Below are 14,800 nucleotides of genomic sequence, written 5' to 3' on the forward strand. Positions count from 1 at the left end.
GATTCTGCGAATATCAATATTTAAAACGTAATATTTTGTCCAAATGCCCTTAACTACACACTACGTTACACCACTCCACTCAACTCCAGTCCACTGTTCGAGCCTTTACTTCACGCCATCTACTGTACAACAATCTCCTCTGCGCAGCTCCAATGTTTGACACACAACTGTACTCTATGCAACTCCACTCTATAACACTCCACTCGCTGACACTTCAGTCTTTACCACTATACTCCACTGTACACCACTGCACTATACTGTATGGCACTTTACAACACTCTACTCTGCTCTATGCCGCTCTACAATACTCTATTCCACTATACAACATTTTTCACAACTATTGGTATGCAAATGCACCCCACTTTACTCCACTCTACTCCAATGCTCCAATGTAATCCCCTCTATGCCATTGTATGCTATGCCACTCCACTCTACTGCACTACACACTACTATAGTCTACAACACAGTGTACTACACTTGATGCCACTCTATAACACTCTAGTTTACTCTATGCCCATACACTCTATGCCACTGTACTAAACTGTATGTCACTCGATGACAAGCCACTTCACTTCTCTCTACGATATGCCACTCCACTATATGGCATGGCAATCCACAACACTCTCCTCCACTGTGCTCTATCACACTAAAATATACTCCACTCTATGACACTCTACTTCACCCTATACAACTCTAAAACACACTACCACACGGCACACCAATCCATTGTACAAATTACCGCTCCAGTCTACAATAAATGACTCCGCTATATCCTACTACACTATTTAACACTTTACACTGTACGATATGCCACTCCATTCTAATCTACACCACTTTAATCCACTCTACAATACTCCACTCTACGACAATAGATTTTTTTCCTCCACTATACTGTATGACTCTCTACATAATGACACTCCACTCAACAACACTGGACTCTACAATTTAAAACACACTCTATTAAAAATTTAAAGAAAACTGTGAAATTCAACTAGAAAAAAACAAAGGTTACATCTTAGTTCTAGTTGGGAAAACTTTTTATCTCTACACTAACCACATTTAAACTTCACACACTCTAAATTTATACTTATAACTTTCATTAACAAAGTATCCACCGCCTTCAAATTATTAGAAGTTGCACACCTCTGTACACACTCTTTTCAGCTTGTTAACCAGACAACACTAACTATAACTCACCATTCTTTTGGCGTTAATATCGAACCTGGAGGATTGACTATTGTGTCAATGGAGGAGAGCAGAGCAGGACAAATCAAATTGAAAACATTTATTGTACATACTTCACATTATTCAGCCGATGCCCACCAGACAGTACACCAGTATGGAGGCACATGCCGTTTGTAAATACATTTGAACATCTCTTCCTTTTTAGTAAGCATTTTTCCAAGCTTCAATTATTGCCTGAGTCAACTGTTACATGGCTTTAACTTCTTTTGTAGTTCACTGATTGATGATATATTTCCAGCTCCAGATCTGCTTTGGAATATCCCTCCTCCCCATGACCCTTTTCTATAAAAGCTTCAAGCTAACGCAAGTGAATGCTTTATTACAGAGATTGCTTATCTGGGTAGGCGTTCCCACGCAGGAAAGCTTCGTAAAAGTGATGCAGTGAAATCTACAAGATTTCACTGCGTGACTTTTAGGACGCCACTGCATCAAAACCTTACGCCTACTTGAAGCAGGCGTGAGGAGTGACGCAGTGCATTGGTAATAGGCCGCACCATGCATTGCTGGAGTTGTGTCATGCTTGCAACACGACTCAAGCAGTGCATGACTTTTCCATCAACAGATGCGTCAGAATTTTTGATGCATCTGTCAATCCTTGCCCCATGGTGCGCCGTATTATAAATACGGCTCATCCATGGTGACGCAAGGATTTTGCATGGTAGCGCAGGGAAAGTGACGCATCTCTACAAATGCATCACTTTCTTGTAAATCTGCCCCACAGAATCCTAGCAAAATATCCAGCACAATCCTTCTCTAGCCTGGTAGCAATTTACCATAAATCTGTTGGCAAATTATCCTAATTCCAACTTAAAGAGAACTCAAAGAATGTGCCAACAGAAACATTCTCGGAAAAGACTATCAAAGACACTCAGAATGGCTAAGAATAACCAGGAAGTAAGGAAGCTGAAAACAATCCATACTTATAAATACCAAATAAATTAATAACCTAAGGATTGCAGAGCTACATACAAAAAAGTGTTCTGGAAAGAGAAAAAGGATCAGGAAGAACACATTTGAACAAACATTTTTCATGCAAATAAAGACAGAAATTCCAAAGCATTCTGGAGAATTTGTTATGGAATTGAGAGAGGTCATCACACAGCAACTCACTTGAACATCGCTGAAATAACATGGGAAAGATGTTTACATAATGAGTTAGCCACTGGGAAGGAGGATGAAATTTCAAAATTGACAGAAAATGGCAAAGTTCCACAATACAAAATGGATGTTAACTCACGGTTTCATCCTTCAGACAGTCCAACAAAAGCGATACATTTGAACAGCCTTGAAGAAGCAATAAAAAACATCTCAGATCAAGTTAATTAACTAATCCTTAAAGAGCGTTCTGCAGGTGCATCTGGCTCTATCAGCAACCCTCAAGCTCTATTTGAGCTTAATCGTGAGTCCTGGACAAACAAACTGACCTTGCTATTCGATCATATTCTCCACAGTGAGGCGATACCAGACAACTGGGGAGGATCAATCATTCATCTCATTTATAAGGGCAGTGACAAATCTCTACCTGAAAACTATCGCCTAATAGTACTCCTCAACAATTAAGCAAAATATTTTAGCGCGCTTCTTCTGCAAGATCTAGCTAACTGTGCGAAGGGAAAGACAAATTTAATTATCCCTATTCACCAAACCGTATTTTGTCGAGTAACTGTACCATCAGCCAACCTTTAGTTCCTATCATTAATCCTCAACAAGACACTGGAGTCCCATTCATCGTTACATATTTGCTTTCTGGACTTCAAATCTGTGTTTAATCATGTTCCCAGGAACAAAATGTGGGAAAAGTTGGCGCACTGGGGAGTTCCAGTACCACTGGTCAGGGCTATCAACCAATACTTAGATAGGAGTGAAGATTAGAGAAGGTTCCAGTGTCTCCTGGAAAATCCACACCTCCTTGAGTCCCAAGCAAGTTTGCATTTCAGCGCTTCAACTGTTCAACCTCTATTTAGCAAACGTACCAGCGGATCCCCACATTCCCCAAAGTTAGGCGCATGTTTAATATCAAACCTGCTATATGAGGATGATGTGGTTCTTGGAAGCAAGACCAAATTGGGCCTGCAGAGATTACTGAACAGCTTAGAGGAATATTATCAACCTTGAAATTACTTTGAACAACAAAAGTTATGGTGATAGACAAAATAATTAGGAAAGAGTAAACGTGGCACCTATATGGCTAACAAATCAGGAGAGCCAGGAGCATAAATACTTGGGGGGTGACATTCGACTTCAGAGGAAGCTTCCTTCCACATAAACTACTTCTCAAAGCCTGTGCATATTGAAAATCACTGCAGCCAAGCTATTATGGACACTTACTTGCAGTGATGAGGCTTTGCATGACATGGACTCTATCATGCTGGATAATATGATTTCTAAAACATAAAAAACAGCTGATTGGCTTGCTGAAACAGGCTTTACCCATTTAAGACTGACTGGAATTTGGAATTACAAAGCAGACCTTAGCAAGACCAGGGCCTTCCTAAAATGCTGTCACAAGCTTAGAGCCAAACAGAGGAATCTTTGAACCTACTGCTATGGGCAGAAATAAACAATGCCACTGAGATTTCCCCTGCAAGAGTTTATCTTGAAAATTCTCTGAACAATCCCCAATTAAACGTTCTCTGCAATGCACCAGTTACTTTCAATCCCTTTAAAAAAAACTATGAATGCTATTAATAAGAAACTGTCTTGACTTAATGAAAAAGCAACTCTAGCTAAAAGCTTCTATGCTTTGACCTTTCTAAATAATTACACCGTCTTACGAAGTCAACTGTATCTAGGAACTGGGAACTAAAGTTTTTTTTTAAGCAAAAATGTATTCTATATAGATTTGGCTGTTTGACATCACTAATTATATCCCAGTGGGGGCAAAGAACTGTGAGATTAGAAACTGCAGATTATGTGGCAGGGTAAAAGAGGACATGATTAATTTGGTATGTATCTGTCCAGTTCTCCTGCAGAAAAGGAGACAATTACTCCGGCAACCTTTCAATCATCCGGTCATGTAGGCAATTGATCATGGCCTAACTTGACAGTACAGACCCTATTTTTAACACTTGGCTTGTGAAATTTCTGATTTTAAAGGCATATTCCACCTTCTGCCAACTGGTGGACATAATTTAATGAAATGCATGTCTTTGTTTTTATGATTATGTCCTTATTTCACATTGCAAAAAAAGTATGTAGTGTAACAAGTGCATGCAATGATTTTAATTAATCAATTGTAAACAAAATTAAATTAAACTTAAGTTTTGGTCAGAAAACAGGGTCACTTTGACATTGTCAGCCAATGAGACTTATCTCTCAAATACATGTAATAACCATAGTCCTGTCTAATGCTGTTTAGACCTCCTAAGAAGGTTAAGTTGTCACCATATTCAATTGATGCCTTATAGATCATGTTTTTCCCAAATTAACAGTGTGCTGATTTTCACATGTATCTTGCCCTGCCTCTATTTTCATTTTCTACCCATTCTTTTTTATCTTGCAAGCTTCTTTCCTGCTGATATTGATAAATAATTTATCCAGTGTTTTTCTTACCCTCCATTCAAGGCACATATCATATACAGACATCTCTACCATAATGATGTAATGAAAGGGAGCCCCATATCATTTCTTACCTTGAATATTAACATCAAAATCTAGTTCATCTTCTCCTGCAATGTTTGATGCCACGCATGTGTATCGGCCGGTGTCCGACACTTGGGCTTCTTTGATCAGTAGCGTTCGCCCACTAACTGCTATTGTCACGTGTCCATCTGGCTGGAGAGGCTGCCAATTTAATATAAAATTAAAATATCACAATCAATCTAACAAAAATCCTCACCTGCAATTCATTTCAACTTCAACAATGTTCCTGTCTAGCTTACTTATCTGGCTTTGGAGTACAAAGCGGTGACATTTCCCACTCACGTATAGCTTTTGGAATGTAGTCTCAACTGTTTAGCCCACCACAACAAGCTATAGGTACATAACTCACCTGCCCATCTTTGTACCAGCTGATAGTGGCCATAGGGATTGCCTGTGCTTCACATTCCAGGATAAGAGTATTGTTCACTTTAATCTTCACCTCTCTGGGGAAGAGGCCAATGGCTGCATGATCCCCTTTGTTAATGGTGGGAGGGACTGCAAATATGAAAAATCAACATTTGATTTAGTTCAAGTTAATGTTTCAGATAGCGTAGTACAATTGTCAGAAGCCTTAAGCTACAGCAATGAGTCTTGATCTGCTCGGTGCACTCCACAATGAATTACTTGCATTACAAATAATGTATAACTTATGCTTGAGGTTAAATTTTAACCAACCAACTTAATATAGGTTCCATAAATTTAACAAATATTAAAATTTTGTAGGGCTGATTCAGAATTTTACGGCTCCGTCTGTCAGGATGACGAAGGACATTACCGCTGTCATGCTGATGGGCTACCGTCTGCCAGATTAACAAATGACCAATGGGCCAATGGCTACTTTCAATATGCAAAACGTTTGGTAGAAGGCTGGCTTCAGTAGTGATGGTTGTTCAGCACAGTTTTTAATTTTTTTTTTGTTTTTTTCAGAAACCAATTTCCAAAGCAGAGTTTGTTTCTGAAAAACAAAAAACTGATGACACTCACACCTTGGGAGTTTTTTCCCAGGGTGGGTGGAGTTTCTCATAATTTTTTTCCTGTACCTCAACACCCAGTTCTCCTGTGATAGACTGAATACATATATTTTACAATTTCCACCCTAAATAAGACGTGTGATGTAGTGTCCTTCTCCAACACCCCCTACTACAATGTGCCATTAGAGTATGTTTTCTGTCAACTGAGTCAATGGAGGCTCTGTCGACAGAATACTTAACGACTAGCCTTATCTAAATGAGGTTGGCAGAATGAGGCTGGGCAGACATGGTTTTCTGTCACATTTACACTCTAAATTGGGCCATATGTTTTAAGTTAAATGGTTGTACGTAGGATGATATCAAACTGAATGAGTCAAAGAACACATGATGAACAAGGACAATGTGACACTGGAAATGAAAATCTCTGTAATCGAATACCAACAACTAGGGGCAGATACCTTAACCAACTACCACCCCACCTGCCTTTCTTTACCTTACAAAGCGATATCAAAGGGGATGATGGACGGAGCGTTTGAGCAAATCAAACACTCACCCGTAGTCAACTGATCTGGGTTTAATCCGTCATCATTCTTTAGCTCACTCCACCACCCCAGTTCAGACATGGCCATATGCAAATCAGTCTGACCCTGTGCCTCATGGGAACAGTCCAGCCCGAACTGCCAAGCCATGTCTTCCCTGGACCGGAAACAAGCATCCTGGGACCGGTTTCGGGTTCATAACCCTCATCAGACAGGCTATCTTGAATCCAGTGGCAAAGTGAGCAAGGGACCCACGTCTGGGCATACCCTGCCAACTTAGGGCGAACAAAACGATACCAAAGGGGTGGTGAGCAAAAAAACGATGGATTTATGCCCAGATCTCTGTACTGGGGTGAATGTATGACATTGTTCTGCATTCTGTCCATCAACTATTGTTTTTGCATTTCTTCACCTTACATCACAGAACTGCATACAAACCAATCTCGATGCACATGAATGGGTTGGTGAAAGTCCAGAATGGCATGAATGGGCTAGATAATGAGTGGAATATAACACTGGGGGTCCGATTTACAAAGATTTAAATGTGACATACTCTTCTAGTACTTCTATTGTACTCTGGCTTCCTCTTGGAATTCAGAAGTAAGGCAGAGTACTGCAAGAATAAGTCACATCTACTCATAACAAAATCTTTGTGAATCGGACCCAAAGTCTATTCAAAAAGATCTTGCTATGTGTGATTGTGATATACTTCTGTGCTCCTGAATTAATCCTGGCGTACTACTGAAATTCAGAAGTAATTTAGGAGTACTGCAAGAATTAGTCACGACAAAATCTATGTGAATTTGGCCGATACAATTGTACATATTTTGAAAAGATGGGAAAAAGATGGGAAAAAAGCACACAAAATAAAATCATTAATTTCGAAGGGTAAGGGAGCACAACACAAATATAGATTCCTGCACCTAAATTGGGATTTGAACTTCTGAATACTCGCTTCACTGTGGCACTTTTTCTATCTGTGCACCCAATGTCGCCTTAGACAGCCTTGTCTCTTGTCTAAAAAGAAATATACCTTTGTAAATGGGAAACATTTGTACAGAACATGACATTTAATGTGCGATATGGATCACTACTTCTAGAATAAATGTGATACTTGTGGTGGCTTCATCTTTCTATTAATTTTAAATTACGAAAACTGTTATAAAAGCCAGATAACTTACTGTACACTTTGACTTCATAATGCTTCAGTGTTTCTCCGGCTTCATTTGTGGCAATGCAGGTGTACCTGCCGGCATTTTTTTCCTGGGCATTCAGGATCTGCAGCGTACGCCCTCCTGTGGGCAAAAAATATTCATTTGTCAGAAATACTTTATGGGTAACTAGCCCAATGTATCAGTTGTCTTCTTGGTGTAGCCCAAGGATATGTCCAATGTACCGATCCTGTACTCTAATGAGAGCATCAGAAGACGAGGAATCTGGCACACAAATACAGGCCTTTCTCTGCACACAATGTTACAAAACATCAAGATATTTTCATTCCGGTAAGAATAAAGTAGAGCATTTTATCTTACCCTCTTGTCAGAAAATAATGTCAGCATTTTTATAAAACCCTGGCAACACCCACAGCTAGATATCAGTTATAACACAATCGGATACAACACAAAAAAGTATTCTGTCCCGAGAAACAAACATTCTGTTTATCATATTGTAGAAAGCTGACTTTTTATATAGTGGACCAAAACGAGGTACACTGTGTAAAGAGTCGAGGCAAACCCCTATTGGTTTACAGAGGCACAAATGATAACCCAAATGCTCTCTTTTGTGGTGGGGTGGGCGAGCTGATCGGCGTATCAGAGAGTAGTGCTAAGCATGTGTTGTACTCCCAGAAGCAATAAATGAGACACACACTCAAGAATAACCAGTCACCAATTTGGAAAAATACCTCGTATTTTTATATACATTTTGATACCAAGAACTTCGTTATCAAGTAAGTACTTTTGAAGTTATGAATTTTTACAGGTAAGTAAAAGAGAAAAGGCATATGTTGCATACAGTTATTTATGATTGGTTTTTGGGGATCTCCTTCAGGACTTAGGGTCGTAGCGGGTCAAGGTCCAAAGTAACTGTGAGCGGTACAGCGGTGGGAAGAAGTGGGGTCACCTAGAAACAGGCTGCAGAGGGAGACTTGGAGACAAGTCCAGGAACTTCTAGTGGGGGGCTTCAGTCACAACGGTACTGGGGACAAGGGGGCACAGTTGGTTCATCTGTACACAGGCTGGGGCGCTCAGTTGCAGAGTCAAAAGGTAGGCTGGGATCTGGGCGTCATAGGGCCTTACGGTTGTCGTTCTTCACCAGTTGAGGGTGCAAAATCTGGAGAACTGGGCCACTCAGGAAGTGGGTCTCAGCGGTGCTGACGTGCATCGACAGCTGCTCGGTATCAGTGCAGGAGGATTCCAGATTGGACTCTCACGGGCGCTGTTTGCTGCAAGGGGTCCGTTACCCCAGATTTTGGTCCTGTGCAGGTCCAGTTGGTCCTGGTATCTGGACACTTAGGGGGTCATTAGGATGACGGGCGGACTTTGTCCGCCCGCCATCCTGTCGGTATTCGAGACCACCTGCCATAAGGGTGGGGGTCCCGTGGGGGGTATTAGGATGTGCCCGCCACAGTGGTGGGCACATCCTGTATTTTTAGCATTGTGGTGGGCGGTGCTCTCTGCACCGCCCGCCACAATGCTAAAAATGCATTTCAGCATTTGCATTAACAAAGCGGCAGGCACCGCGCGGTGCCTGCCGCTTTGTTCATGCAAATGAAGGGGTTACCACAGGTACCCCACGTGTGCACCCCCCGTCTATACTTCACTCTGGGGGCCCGCAGGGGGCCCCCAGAGTGAGGACCGCATGATTTTCCGTAGCGGCATCGCGGCATGAGTAAAGTTTAAATTTACTCAAAAAAATGTAGACGGACATGTCTTCACCCCTTGAAACAAGGGATAGAGCCACATTTACCAGTGTAAAGTTATTACATCCAGAAAGGATAATTAGTAAGGACAGCATCACACATGGCTAACCACTTATACTGCACCACCTACTCATACACAAAAATGGAGACAGGAACTTTAGGTGGAAGCCCAGAGCAAATATTGTTAAATTAAATTAATTTATTTTGTCTTTTTTTAAATGTACAACATTATTTAAGTGTTAGTTTTTGTAATGTTTAATTCATATTATGTATTTTTGGATATTTTTTATTAAAATGAAATTAATTTAGTTTAACATATTTGAATTAATTACATATTTAATTAAAAAATAAGTTAAGAGTACTGTAGGTTGTTTTTTATTTTGTTCTACATTTAAAATAAATACATAAAATTAATCAACATTAATTGTAAATATAAACAATTTTTGATCATTGTTCAATCATATTATATATTTCAAATGTTCCTTATAGTCTAGCATGCAGAGATCTCCTCCTTGTGGTCGAGATCTCCCTATGGTTAAGTAAAGGGAAAAGTAAAAAAGTTTATTAAACTTGGAAAAAAATAGTAGAAATATTTTTGTGTTTAATATTAATGTACCCTAATATTATAGATTTAGTGTAACTGTAGACTAAAATGAAATAAATGTTACACCTACACTAAAAAAGAAATTGATTATGTATTAGTAATTATTCAAGGTGATGGGCAGAATTAATTAAAGGTAATTTAATTATATTTTAATGCAAAATATTGCATTTTATATTCAATAAAGGTTATTAAATATGTTATATTAAAATAAAACATATATTTTTTAGATAATGTTTAATGCTAAATTAGGCTAATTTATCATTGAAATATTTGAAATAATTGAATTTAATTTACCATTATTTCATATAGGGTTTTATTTTAAGTCCATACCTCAATCATTTTCTATGGGAGGTTGGTGCAGTACCAGTGGTTGGCCATGATTGATGCTGGACTTATTGCAGCTATGAGCTAGAGTACATTGACAACTTTTTTGGGTCCTTTTCAGCAGTAGAAACAACGGGACAGTTTGTGAACAGGAACGCGTCCCTTTCTAAACCCCTCCCTAACCCTCCTTTAACTCCTCCTTAATCATCGCTTGACCCATACCCTTCAGTAGTAGTAATAAACAGCATTTTGTAGTACGATAGTAGTACTATTAAATATACAACGAAATGCTGTTTTTTGCTAGCCCTATAGGGTGCATTACCAATTATTTAACCTGCCAGCCTTATAATGCTCAGAAACAGTGACAGTGGTAATTACAGTCACTAATAATATATTGTACTATAATATGTAATTTGGGCAGAGGCCAATTTGTGCAGCCTTTGCACACTATGCACCAACTCATACAAAATACACTTCATGTGTGAAAGTAGCACAGAGTAATAAAATGTCAGCCACATTCAGCTTAATCTAGGCACAAACAGTTCAACATGTCCATAGATAACCACTCTGCTCAAGTTGTATCTTGATTTCCTGGTGTGTGTGTGTGCATGTGCATTAATGTGCCTGCTGCAAGTCAGCAAGGATTTCTGCCAGAAAAGCCACCAGTGGAAGTATGGTTTGTAAAGAATATGCGGTGTAATCAGTGGGTGCCTTCATCAATTCCCCGGGATGCTGCACACTTCATTGACACATCTATCGGCAGCATGGGTAGGTCAACCCAAATTGGAAGCAATCTATTCCCTTGGGGAGAGAACTGTGTACATAAATAATGAATTCTGGTTTGCCAGAATTGATGAAGTCTAATACAATAGTATCTTAAATCTGGTGCTGATTGTTTAAAGAACAGATCCTTAATCTGATATTGAGGTTCAGATATTAAAATGTATATTTGTTATTTTTAAACCTACTATGGATTACAATCTGTAATCTGTATGTTACATAGACCTCTATACTGGAGTACACAAATCACTAGTCTTTGCATCCCAAACTAGTCCCTTCCAATCTCGCAATAACATTCAGGGCAACTGAAAAACTGTTGTGTGTTTCTAAAGGTACCAGGTCAAGTTCTCCTATCTCCTCCAGTACACAGTACTCCGCATTTGTAGATTTATTACAGTCCATCGCTCATGAAATGGTACCACCTGTATGCATTCCACACCTGTCAGATGTGTTGTAATGCTGCCAGTAAAGGTCAGCAGAGACAAAAGCTTTAGGGTCAGACAAAGAGCCCTGGGCTGCAGGTTTACTACGCAGGCACTGGACTCCTACAGATACAAGTCGTTCTTGAGGGAATAATTCATTTCACAAAAATGAAGGCCTCTACTGGGAACTCTTTTTTATGAGGGATGACAACCTTCTACCACAAAAGAGAAAAAGTGGAATCTACCTACAAGGAATTTCTGATGTGTGTGCCATCACAGGACATAGCTCATCCAAAACTTAAACTAACTCCCTTTTAGGTATATCAATGTTCTCCCTCCCATAATTGGTCACACAAATCTCCAATTCTCCAATTGTTCTTTCTGCCAGACAATTTAAGGTTGGCCACGTTACTCATATCTTCTGATATTATTATTGTTCCATTGTTAATTCAGACTTAACCTGCTTCATTGTATTGTTTTGGTGCAAACTACACAGCTCAACCACGTACAAAAGTACACTCAGCTATTTAATTATCAAACATTGAATTCCGTTAATTTTCTCCATCACATCATCTGACCTCAAATTAATTGCTGAGGTCATACATTTGCCATGTAGTCAAGGCTTGTGTTTCAAAGCTTCAAAGAATGGACTTGAAGTATCAACCAAAGGGAATTAGAAAACCTTTTGTCAACACCCGAAAGGGTTCAAATTAACAAAGATAGCAAGGAAAAGATTCTCACAGTTTCTCTGATCTGAAACAACACCTTAATTTTCATTTAATTGTGGGCAGCCACCAATCACAACAGATGCTAAACATCGAGGGGGGCACATACCTGGTAAAATTCTGACATTTCGGTTTGATTCAAATGGAGCCCCGTCCTTGAGCCAGGTAATGGTAGCGGGAGGGTAGGAATAAGCCTCACAGACGAGGGATGTGGGACTGTTCAGAATTACTGTCACCTCCTCCGGAGTACCATTATTGTCCACACCATTGATTGTAGGAGACACTGACGAACGAAACAAACAACACCATCTTAGCTAAACAAACAAATGAACCATTTCCCTTGAAAAAGGTACATGAGACGCATGCAACTAAAACCATTACTGTGCAGAAAACCATATTAATTTTAAAACAATCTTGCCTAATGATAAGTAGCATAATCCTAAGGTTTATTCTGTTGTAGGGTAATTCTCTGGGGGCAATTGGACTGCAAAGGCTGACTGCTACAAACTGCTACGAATATACCCAGCTTTTGCTTGTCATTAAAGCCCCTTTCTTTGGGCCTGCCTGGTCACTATCCATGCCTTTATGATATGTGCAGTCATTTTACTCTGCTCATCTCTTGGGGCTCATACAATTTGCATGGTCATTAATCATGCCCTTAGGATGTGCATGTTCATTACTCAGGGTCTTAAAATTGTCTTTGACATTATGCAGGCCATATAATCGGAAGGGTCACTGACTTAACTTCATACTTCACAGAAGTATGAATGACCAAATCCTTCACTTCATCCGTCAGAACAAAAGATGTGCATTTGACTTTATTGTCTCCTGAAACATACCTAGAACATTTAGGCTGAAGCTTTTGCTCTTGTCCCCAGCGGTGTTAGATGCAGTGCACATGTATCGGCCAGTGTCTGACACCTTGGCGTTGCTGATTTGCAAAAAGCGCCCTCTGGAAAGAAGTTGGTGGTCGCTGTCCTCAGGCAGTGGCTGTCCGTCCTTCAGCCATTCAATCCGTGGAACAGGATTTCCTAAAAAACAGCAAGGATTGATGAAGTGACCTTGTATGAATTTAAACAAATATCTAGGCTCGTACTAAGGAGTGTTGAGGTTACGAATACTGTGATACATATACATACATTATTCTATGGTTTTAATATAAAATCTAATATCAATTGTGCTTCATGTAGAAGTGTGGTATTTCATAAGAGCATGCAGGATCTAAGGCCACAGTACCTAATAAGAAGACTTTTCCAGACAACATTTTGGAACTGAAATCCAAAACCGCAAGAAGTGTTTTGATTTCTGCTGTTCAGATGCAATGATGCAGGGTCTCCAAACACAAATGTGAGTGAAAGAACAATCTAAATCCAATTACTGTTGCTAATAACCTATTTTGTATAGTACCTCATTTTGTGTTTTTTTCTGCAGTAGGAATGTTTTGTTACCGAAATGCGGTCGCAAAACATTCACATTTTACCACCTACTTTAAGTAGGTGGTAACCCATTTGCAAATGGGAAGGGGTCCGCTTTTTCTTTTTTAAATGTAACTCATTTACCTTTAAGGAAAACGGGCTGCATTTTAAAAAAAGTATTACTTTATTTAAAAGCAATCATGGACATGGTGACCTGCTGACCCCAGCAGGTCACCATCCCCGTGATATTAGCTATTCCCAATGGGTCACATATTGTGACCTACCTCATTAATATTCATGAGGCAGGTCGATCGCTAAATGAAACTCGTGGAGTTTCATACATTAGGAAAAGCGATTACCTAATTGCGATTTGCAGATAATTGCAATTAGGAAATCACTATTTCCTATATTGATACATGTGTCCCATTGTTTTTGGCTCATCAACCCCTTCATGTTCTACCTACATAAGATGAAGAAGACCTCCTCCTTCAAGTGTATGCTTTCCAATCCCATTCAAATGACTGAGTCGATGCTACAAGGGCCAAAATAACAAATCTGGGCCTGATTCACAAAGGTAATTTACACGTTTGAATAAGTTTGCTCTTTGTAGTAAGTTTACTACTTGTACTATTCACAAACTCCAAGTGTAAACTTACTACAAAATTGTAAATTACATGTCACTTTTTCATCTTCCTATCACTAATATTTTACAATTACTTTGAGACCATCACCTAATTCATACCTTTAAATCATTCTGTCCCCATACCCCTAGCCCTTAACGCTATCCTTTACCCCTTCACCCTAACCTTTTTGTTTCCCCATACCTATATCCTTGCCTTAGCTCTTATGCTAAACCTTTCTCTTGCCCAAATCCTTATCCTTCTCTAACCATAAACCTATCCCATACCATACCATTAACTCTAGACATGCCCTTTGCCCCTACTCTTAGCCATACATTAACTCTAAGCCTATTCCTTATCTTTACCTTTGCCCTAATCCTACATCTGTCGTGTCCTTACATTAAACCATCCCATACCCTTTACCCATATCTAATGCTTAACTTAAGCCTTTATTTTACCTTTATCCTAATCTTCACCTCTATCTTATCTCAAAACCTATCCCTTATTTTTACCCTTGCCTTTCACCCTTACCCTTACCTGTTCTCCAACTCTAACACTAATCCTACTCACCTTTCTCACCTGAATCTACTGAA

The 14,800-nt window shown here is 39.5% G+C and overlaps 1 protein-coding gene across 1 annotated transcript in view; it reads right to left on the bottom strand.

The window, feature by feature from the left end:
• The window catches only part of HMCN1 (hemicentin 1), a 1,257,483-nt gene that overhangs the window by 495,989 nt on the left and 746,694 nt on the right, over nucleotides 1-14,800 (bottom strand). Inside the window, exons 49-53 of the mRNA XM_078642741.1 lie at nucleotides 13,012-13,203; nucleotides 12,282-12,455; nucleotides 7,579-7,692; nucleotides 5,237-5,382; nucleotides 4,878-5,028 (exon numbers count right to left, since the gene is read on the bottom strand). Of these exons, the coding sequence (XP_078498867.1) occupies nucleotides 4,878-5,028; nucleotides 5,237-5,382; nucleotides 7,579-7,692; nucleotides 12,282-12,455; nucleotides 13,012-13,203 (777 nt within the window). The remainder of the gene's footprint in view (nucleotides 1-4,877; nucleotides 5,029-5,236; nucleotides 5,383-7,578; nucleotides 7,693-12,281; nucleotides 12,456-13,011; nucleotides 13,204-14,800) is intronic.

This window comes from Lissotriton helveticus, chromosome 1_1 (assembly GCF_964261635.1).
Source record: "Lissotriton helveticus chromosome 1_1, aLisHel1.1, whole genome shotgun sequence".
NCBI classification, from domain to species: domain Eukaryota; kingdom Metazoa; phylum Chordata; class Amphibia; order Caudata; family Salamandridae; genus Lissotriton; species Lissotriton helveticus.